At 43.0% G+C, this 10132-nt stretch overlaps 1 protein-coding gene across 1 annotated transcript; it reads left to right on the top strand.

Annotated features, from left to right (window-relative positions):
• Positions 1-557: 557 nt before the first annotated feature.
• LOC122548101 (microtubule-associated serine/threonine-protein kinase 3-like) lies at positions 558-9184 on the top strand (the record flags this gene model as incomplete). Its single annotated transcript, XM_043686662.1, has 3 exons — positions 558-633; positions 1084-1293; positions 9037-9184. Coding segments are annotated over 3 exons (434 nt in total), but the record flags the coding sequence as incomplete, so codon positions are not given.
• Between the last annotated feature and the right edge of the window lie 948 nt (positions 9185-10132).

The following is a 10132-nucleotide window of genomic DNA, read 5'->3' as shown; positions in this document are numbered from 1 at the left end:
AGAAGTGACTAGATTACTCTTCAGAGAACTGCTATGTATTTGACAGATTGCAAAGCCTCCTCCTGTGCTTAATGGATACTTGATGAGGCAACTCCTCCATACCAACTATGCCTCCAAGAACTGTGGTCACTAATGGTACTGCAGGAAGCCTGAAGTACCCCATCAATGAGCTGCCTTGCCAGGGTTTGTGAAGTGGGCCAAGGCTGTTTTAAGGGTGGTGATGTTTTACCATAGGCGTGACTTGTGCTGCTTGGGTACAGGGTACTTGACTCGGAGGATCCCCCCCCAAGGCCACAGGCCATCAGCTTTCCTGTCAATGCTGGTGAGTAGAGGCCTTTAGTTAACCATTCATTAGCTATTGAAGGGCCTCAGTTGGCCAAGAATCAGCAAAGCTCTATCCCTTACATTAGGGGGAGTCGCAAGGTAAGGTACCTTCTCACTCTGTACCTTCTTGCTCCCTCTGTCTTTCAGGTAGGGATTCATTTTCACCCTATAGCTTATATTATAGCAGCTGTCTCTAACATCCAGAACATTTGAATATTTCTATTTTCTCACAGCCCTGGCCGGTCATCAGTCTCTTTCGATAATGAGATTGTGATGATGAACCATGTTTACAAAGAACGCTTTCCTAAGGTGAGCTACAAAAGGGAAAAGGACGTATATTGAATTGTAGTCACCTCCCTGTTCCCACCGCGAGGGAACCACTCTATGAGACTCCCCAACTTTGATATGTAGCTGATCTCTGGTAATATTCATCTGTTTCTTTGATTTTAAAGCTCACATTGTTGAAGCAGGTTGTAAGCAGCAGTAATTCTAACTTCTGTCACTGAGGAACTGTCCTTTACCTGATTGTCTGCCTCTGACTGTGATGCTCGTTAATGCTATCAGCCATTCACCTCCTGGATTTCAGTCTCTGTCTCTGATGTATTATTGATAGAGAAAAACAGTGACTGCAAAGTCTTGCCAAAAATTCCACTGTTGTCCTTTCCGGTCTCTGCTGGGATATGTTTTACTTTCTCATGTTTTATCTGCTTACTAGAAATGGCCATTACCTTAATGGTTTTTCTGTTTCACTGGTGATAGGCCACGGTTCAGATGGAGGAACGACTTGACGACATTATCAGCAGCTTTTCGCCCAACAGCGTACTGCCACTTGCAGATGGAGTGCTTGGGTTCATCCACCATCAGATCATTGAACTGGCCCGAGACTGTCTGGAGAAATCACAAAATGCCCTCATCACTTCCCGCTACTTTCTCGAGTTACAGGAAAACTTGGAGAAGATGCTGCAGGATGTGAGTCCTCGTTCAAACCAGCTCAAACCAGCTTAAACTGGTCCAAGCCAACACTGGCTCAACCCAGCCCAGTCCCAACAAGCTCAAACCAGCCCACTCCAGGCCAAAGCAGCTAGACCCAGTCCAAACCAGCCCAGACTAGCCAAGTCAAACCTAACCCAGGTCAGGCCAGGCCAAACTAGCTCAAAATAGGTAAGGCCAGCCCAAACCAGCCTAAACTAGCCCAAACTAGTCTATGCCAGGCTAACCCAAGGCAACCTAACCCAGCCCAGTCCAAACCAGCTCTGCAGGCCAACCCAGTCCAAGGTAGTCCAAGCCAGCTGAGCAAAGGCTGGTCCAGTCGAGGTTAGTTCAGTCAAGCCTAAAGTTAAAGCGAGACACATTGCAAAAGCTTTTCCCCGAGCACTCATCAGGAGAGACATAAAAAAGCCAATTTTTAAATCTTAACAACAATTTGTATGACAAGTACAAAAGGTGTTGATTGGTTGGCAAGTTAAATTTGATTGGTCTAGGCATTGTAATGGAGAAAGCATTTCGTAACGTTTGGCTCCACGTGCTTCTTTTGGAAAACAAGGGCAGGGTAAGTGACCAAAGTGTTAGTGAGGGGATAAAGTTCAAAATCACACAACACCAGGTTACAGTCGAACAGGTTTACTTGGAAGCACGAGCTTTCAGAGCACTGCTCCTTCATCAGTTAGCTGTGGAACAAGATCTTAAGACAAAGAATTTATAACAAAAGATTACAATGTCATGCAACTGAAATGATACATTGAACAAACCGAGATTGCAGTTAAGTCTTTTATCTTTTAGAATGGGTTGCAGGTTTCAATTCATTAATTTGTAAATTGCAGAACTTCTTTTAAGTCACATTCTCGAGGTGACTTAAGGTTTATAAAAAAAGGTGACATCTCAACTCAGACAATGTATTAAAGGTGTGAGGTTAGAGTCTGTCTGTATCCCAATATTGAGTCAGACTGGTCCTATTTCCAAAGTGGAATTTATAAAATATTACATGATTGACTGCCTGCAGATTGTGTGCTTTTTGAGCAAAACAGAATGTATTTGCAAATAAAATTCTGTAAATACGAATTCACCCCATAGACTTAGATGTGTATATGCGTGCATAGGAGAGAGAGAGAGTGTGAGTGTGTGAATGTGAGTGTGCATGTGAGAGTGTGTGTTTGCGTGTGTTCATGCTCGGTAGAGTGTATGTGTGTGAGTGTGCTGGAGTACAAGCCTGTGAGAGAGTGTGTACATGGGTGCGAGTGTGGGCGGGTGTATGTGTGTGTGTATTAGAGAGCGTGTGTATGAGAGAGGGTCTGTGTGAGTTTGTGAGTATGTAAGAGTATGAGTGCACATACTGCAGGCAGTCAATCTATATAATATTGTATAAATTTCTACTTTGGAAATAAAACCAGATTGGGATCCAGACAGACTCTAACCTCACACCTTTAATACATTGTCTGAGCTGAGATGTCACCTTTCTTTTATAAGCCTTACGTCATCTCGAGAATATAACTTCAAAGAAGTCCTGAGATTTACATACTAATGAATGGAAACCTGGAACCCATTCTAAAAGATGAAAGACTTAACAGCAATCTAGATTTGTTCAATATATCATTTCAGTTGCATAACACTATAATCTTTTGCTATAAATTCTGTGTCTTATGGTCCTGCTCCACAGTTACCTGATGAAGCAGCAGTGCTTCGAAAGCTAATGCTTCCAAATACTGTAACCTGGTTTGTGTGATTTTTAACTTTGTCCACCCCAGTCCAACACCAGCTCCTCCACATCATTAGTGAGGGGAGAAAGTGAGGATTGCAGATATAGAGAGTCAGAATCGAAAAATGTGGTACTGGAAAAGCACAGCCAGTCAGGCAGCATCTGAGGAGCAGGAGAATCAACGTTTTGGCCATAAACCCTTCATCAGGAATGTGGGAGGGGATGGGGCTGAGAGATAAATAGGAGGGTGGTGGTGAGGCTGGGGGGGCACTTTGGGGCCAGTGATCATAATTCTACTAGCTTTAAAATAGTTATGGAATTGGGTAGACCTGGTCGAAAAGTTGAAGTTGTAAATTGGAATAAGGCCAATTTTAATGATATTAGGTGAGAACCTTCAAAAGTTGATAGGGGAGACTATTTGCAGGCAAGGGGACAGTTGGGAAGTGGGAAGCTTTCAAACATGAGATAACGAGAGTTCAGAGACAGTATGTTCCTGTTAATATGAAGAGCAAGGCTGGTAGGTGTAGGGAATGCTAGATAACTAGAGAAATTGAGGCATTGATCAAGAAAAAAGAGTTGTATGTCAGGTCTAGACAGTTGAGATCAAGTGAATCCCTAGAGGAGTACAGTTGGATTAAATTTAAGAAGGAAATCAGGAAGGGAAGAAAGGGACATGAGTTAGCTTTGGGGAGTAGGGTTAAAGAGAATCCAAAGAGATTCTACAAATACATTAAGGGCAAAAAGTAACTAGAGAGAGAATAGGGCCCCTTAAAGATCAACACAGCCATCTATGTGTGGAACTACAAGACATAGGTGAAATATTAAACAAGTATTTCATGTCAGTATTTACTGTGTCGAAGGACATGGAAATAAATAGTAATGCTGTGAAAAGTGTCCATATTACAAAGAGAGAGGTGATGGAGGTCTTAAAATGATACGGTTAGATAAATCCCTCAGACCTGGTTAGGTGGATTCTTGAACTCTGGGGTAAGCTAGGGGAGAAATTGCTAGGTCCCTTGCTGAGATATTTATATAATTGACAGCCGCAGGTGAGGTGCCAGAAGACTGGAGGATGACTAATCATAGAATCCCTATCGTGTGGGAAGCACATCCTTCAGCCCATTGAGTCCACACCTCCACTCCAAGAAACATCCCATCCAGACTCACACCACTATCCTATCCTTGTAATCCTGCATTTTCCATGGCTAATCCACCTAATCTGCACCTCCCTGCACACTTTGGGTAATTTACCATGGCTAATCCACCTGACCAGCACATCTTTGGACTGTGGGAGGAAACTGGAGCAGCCGGAGGAAACCCACACAGGCATAGAGAGAATGTGCAAACCCCACACAGACAGTCACCCGAGGGTGGACTCCTGCGGTACCATTATTTCAGAAAGACTGTTAGGAAAAGTCAGGGAACTATAGGCTGGTGAGTTGTGATTGTAGGTTATTGGAGGGGACTCTGGGGAAAGGGATTTACATGTATTTGGAAAGGCAAGGATCAGTTAGGAATGATCAACCTGGCTTTGTGTTTGGGAAATTGCATCTCACTAAACTGATTGAATTTTTTTGAAGAGGTAATAAAGAACATTGATGAAGGCAGGAGCAGTAGACGTTGTCAATTTGGACTTCAGCAAGGCGTTCGACAAAGTTCTGCTTGCTAGACTGATTGGCTAGGTTAGATCACTTGGAATCCAGGGGGAAATGAGCCAATTTGATACAAAATTGGCTTGAAGGTAGAAGACAGAATGTAATGCTGCAGAGTTGCTTTTCAGACTGGAGGTCTGTGATCAGTGGTGTGCCGCAAGGATTGATGCTGGGTCCACTGCTGTTTGTCATTTATTTAAATGATTTGGATGTGAACATACAAGGTATGATTAGTACATTTGCTGATGACACCAAAATTGGAGGTGTAGTGGACAGCAAAGAATGTTACCTCAGATCAGATACACCAGTGGGCTGAGGAGTGGCAGATGGAGTTTAATTTAAAAATATGAGGTTTTGCATTTTGGTAAGACAAATCAGGGCAGGATATTTAGTTAAGGTAGGGCCCTGGGGAGTGTTGCCAAACAAAGAGATCGAGGGGTGCAGTTATATAGTTCCTTGAAAGTGGAGTTGCAGGTAGACAGGATGTGATGGAATGCTTGCCTTTACTGGTCAGTGCATTGAGTATAGGAATTGGGATGTCATGTTCTGGCTGTACAGGACATTGATGAGGCCCCTTTTAAAAATATGTTGTTAACTTAAAAGGGTTCATAAAAGATTTACAAGGATGTTGCCAGGGTTGGAGGATTTGAGGGACAGGATGAATAGACTAGGGTTATTTTTCCTGGAGCATCGGAGGCTGTGGGGTGACCTTATAGAGGGCTATAAAATCAGGAGGGGCATAGATAGGGTAAATAGACAAGGTCTATTTCCAGGGCTGGGCAGTCCAAAGCTAGAGGGCATAAGTTTAAGGTGAGAGGGGAAAAATTTTATAAAGTCCTGAGGGGTAACTGAGGTTGGTGCGTGTATGGAATGAGCTGCCAGAGGAAGTGGTGGAAGCTGGTAGAATTACAGCATTTAAAAGGTATCTGGATGGGTATGTGAATAGGAAGGGTTCAGAGGGATATTGACCAAATGCTCACAAATGGGATTAGGTTAGATTGGGATGTCTGATTGGCATTGAAGAGTTGGACTGAAGGGTCAATTTCTGTGCTGTATGACTACAGTATTATGCTTCTGGGCAATTCCAAAAGTGACAACATATTTATTTTGTCTGCACACAATGTCCAGTGACTACGCTGCCTAACAGCAGTCTTTTATCCTCTAGTATATACTACTGTCACAGTTTGCAACTTGGCATTCTTGCCTTTTGTTCTGATGAGTTCAACATAAGGCTATTTCAGCAACATGTCTCCATTTCGGTAACATTAAAAGAGTTATTCAGACTTAGCCAAATAGTTAGGTTTGAGGTACATCTTAGAGGAGAAAAAGATAGACAGTGGAGAAATTTAGTGAAAGTATTTCAGAATTTATACCTTTGGCAGCTGATGGCACATCCACCAACAGTAGAGGCATTAACGCCAAAGTCGTTGGTTCAATCCCCACACTGACCATGTGAAGCACTTGTATGGTTAGCAGGGCTGTGTCAGGGTTTGCTGTGGCTTTGGCGGCACGGTGGCACAGTGGTTAGCACCGCTGCTTCACAGCGCCAGAGACCCGCATTCAATTCCCGCCTCAGGCGACTGACTGTGTGGAGTTTGCACATTCTCCCTGTGTCTGCGTGGGTTTCCTCCGGGTGCTCCGGTTTCCTCCCACAGTCCAAAGATGTGCAGGTTAGGTGAATTGGCCATGCTAAATTGCCCGTAGTGTTAGGTAAGGGGCAAATGTAGGTGTATGGGTGGGTTGCGCTTTGGCGGGGCGGTGTGGACTTGTTGGGCCGAAGGGCCTGTTTCCACACTGTAATGTAATGTAATCTAATCTAATCTAAAATCCAGGATACTCCAGAAGCCAGATTTCAAACAGCAGAGATCGAAGAGGCTTGTGCAGTTCAAGGGGATGATAAAGATATGGAGAGGATATGGTTACTGAGGGATTTGAAAACAAAAATGAACATTAAAATATAGTTGTTGCTGGACTGAGAACCACTATGGTCTTATTGTCAATGAGACTTGGTGTAAGTTAGGGTACAGCAACAAAGTTTTGGATGACTTCAGGTTTTTGGGGTTTAGAATGTGGGAAACCAGCCAGGACTGTGTGATATAATCAAGTCAAGAAGTAACAAAGCATTGGATGAGGTTCTCTGCAGCTGCTGAGCTGGGGTAAGGGCAGAGTTTGAAACAGAATTCCATTAATCTCAAATCCCTGCTCTTTCCCATACCTGCACATTGTTTTCCTTCAGCTACGTATTCAATTCTCTTCTGAAAGTTATTTGTAAATCTGTTTCCATCTCAATTCCTGGCAGCACACCCCAGATTACAACAACTCACGGTTTTTTTTTAAGTCCTTACTTTCTGGTTCTTTTTCCTATTATTTTAAATCTATCTCTCTAGTCACTATCATTTGCCAATGGTAACAGATTCTCTTGATTAATTCTATAAAAACTACTTCTGATTTTGAACACTTTGATTAAATCTCCCTGAACGTTTTTCACCATAAAAACAAACTCAGCTCCTGCAGTCTCTCTCCTCCCTTTGGAACCAATCCAGTAAATCTCTCTCAAACCTTCAAAGGTCTTGATGATGGTTGTAAATGGTGGTCCCAGGAATTTTATACAGAATTCAAGATGGGATTTAGCTAGTCATATATAAAGATTTAGCAGAGCTCCTTTGCTTTTATACTCAGTATTTGAAATTATATGGAGAAAGTGAGGACTGCAGATGCTGGAGATCAGAACTGAAAATGTGTTGCTGGAAAAGCGCAGCAGGTCAGGCAGCATCCAAGGAGCAGGAGAATCGACGTTTCGGGCATGATTCCTGAAGGAAGGCTCATGCCCGAAATGTCGATTCTCCTGCTCCTTGGATGCATTTGAAATTATATATCAAACATCCTCAATTGCTTTTTGCAACCTCCTCATTTTACTCTTTCATCTTGAAATACTCTTGGAAATACCTTTCCATGCCTCTCTACTCCAACACTCATTTACAGTTTTTATTGTTTTTCATGATTATTCCAAAATGTGTCACTTCACATCGTACAGTGGGGAAGGTGCTGGTTAGTGTCAGTCACCTGTAATGAAAAGTTAGTCTCAAGGTGACCATGAACTTGTCACTGATTGATGTAAAAACTTATCTGGTTCTCTAACCCCCTTTAAAGAAAGAAATCTGCCCTACTTACTCGACCTGGCCGACATGTGATTCCAGATCCATACCAATATTCCCTGGCAAAACAGACAAACTTCTCTGCTTTAATCTGCAATGTGTTTTCACATGTTATCAAGTCTATTATTGGAGTCCTGAAGTCTCCAACAGTCCTCATCACCATTGTCTACATTCCCAAAATTCATGCATTCTGTAAATTTTGAAATTTTGCCCGTATCCAGGCGCAGCCCTGAACAAGTATGAAAAAGAGATGTGATCCCAACACTGACCGCTGGGGGAGGCATGGTATTCCTCCATGCTGTTTGAAACACAACCTCTCACCACTTATCTCTGCTTCCTCTCCTTGAGGTGATTTTCTTTTCAGTACAATCACTGCTCCTTTCATCCTTTGGGTTTAATTGTATTCTTCAGTATGTTATCAAACACCATCAGAAAGTTCATATCAACAGCTAGCTCCAGCAACCCATTCCATAAAAAACGGAAATCAAGTAAGTCAAGCCACACTTCGCTTTAATAAATCTGTTGGCTGTCATTTATTAATAGATAGTTTTCCAAAAGTCAAATAATTGTGTTTTAGATTATGGCAGCTGACAGTTTCTGTCCCGCAGGGTAAGGTTCAGTAGCCTCCAGTTGCTGGGTTTAAGTTATGCCCTTTGCCCTTTCTAGTATAAGGAACTTGGGTGAAGAGGAAACAGACAGCCATGTTTTAAAACGTTCAGATAAGACAGTAGGCAAGAGGATGATGAGGTTTGACTGGAAGAGGGACAAAGATAATGAGGTTTGACTGGAAGAGGGACAGACCATTGGCTTCAAATTAAACCTTTTGACTCATGACACAGTCATTGGAATCTGTAAATGATACCCACTGTCACGGCCCCACCCTGAACTCATACAATACCCAAAAATCCAACTGATCCTAACCCCTACCATCAGCCCCTTAATTACATTCTATTCATAAACACCCATAAACCAGTACCTCAGAATCCAACCAAGCTCAGAGACAGATGTGAGCTCATAGCAAGCTTATCTTCACAACTCTCTAGCCCTCCAACCTGTCTCTGTGAACTGAGCCTGACACCCCTTACTCTCCATGATGGAGAAGATACCAAACCACATCCAATCAACCATCCTGTCATCAGCAACCCCAGGGTTGACAATGTTTGGTTGTATGCCTGTGTCTGACACTCTCAAACTTTCTGCATCTTTCAATCAGGCGTATGAGAGGGCAGCAAGCGATGAAGTCATGTTCATTACACAGTTGGTCAGGAAATTGCTGATGGTCATCGCCCGGCCAGCACGACTCCTTGAATGTTTGGTGAGTTTCAAAATCATCTCATGCTGTCAAGAACACAAAATTAGATGTTTGCACATAGGCATAGATACACAGACAGTGACCCTTACTCTGCTGAATAAACACTGACTCTGTACAATTACATAGTGAATGACTGTTACCCTGCTGAATAAACCCTGACTCTGTACGGTTACACAGTAATTGAGCCTTAACCTGCAGAATAACCACTGACTCTGTACACTTACACAGTGAGTGACCCTTACCCTGTTGAAAATGCACTGTCTCTGTGCAGTTCCACAGTGAGTGACCCGTACCCTGCTGAATAAACACTGACTCTGTACAATTACACAGCAAGTGAACCTTACCCTGCTGAATATACACTGACTCTGTACAGTTACATAGTGAATGACCGTTACCCTGCTGAATAAACCCTGACTCTGTACGGTTACACAGTGATTGAGCCTTAACCTGCAGAATAACCACTGACTCTGTCCAGTTACACAGTGAGTGACCCTTACCCTGCTGAATAAACACTGACTTTGTACGGTCACACAGTGAGTGACCCTTACCCTGCTGTATAAACACTGACTCTGTACGGTTACACAGTGAGTGACCCTTACCCTGCTGAATAAATCCTGACTCTGAAATGTTACACAGCAAGTGACCTTTACAATGCTGAATAAACACTGTCTCTGTGCAGATCCACAGTGATTAACCCTTACCCTGCTGAATAAATCCTGACTCTGTACGGCTATACAGTGAGTGACCCTTATCCTGCTGAATAAATACTCACTCTGTGCAGTTACACAACAAGTGACCCTTGCCCTGCTGAATAAGCATTGACTCTATGGCTACACAGTGAGTGATCCTTACACTGCTGAATAAACACTGATTCTATCCAGTTAAACAGCAAGTGACCCTTACACTGCTGAAGAAGCCCTGACTCTGTACAGTTACACAGTGCGTGACCCTTACCCTGCTGAACACCACTGACTTTGTACGGTTACACAGTGAGTGA

The sequence above is a fragment of the Chiloscyllium plagiosum genome, unplaced genomic scaffold (assembly GCF_004010195.1).
Source record: "Chiloscyllium plagiosum isolate BGI_BamShark_2017 unplaced genomic scaffold, ASM401019v2 scaf_3471, whole genome shotgun sequence".
Taxonomy (NCBI): domain Eukaryota; kingdom Metazoa; phylum Chordata; class Chondrichthyes; order Orectolobiformes; family Hemiscylliidae; genus Chiloscyllium; species Chiloscyllium plagiosum.
Note: the sequence above shows the minus strand (reverse complement) of the source record. Positions and strands in the feature narration are given on the sequence as shown.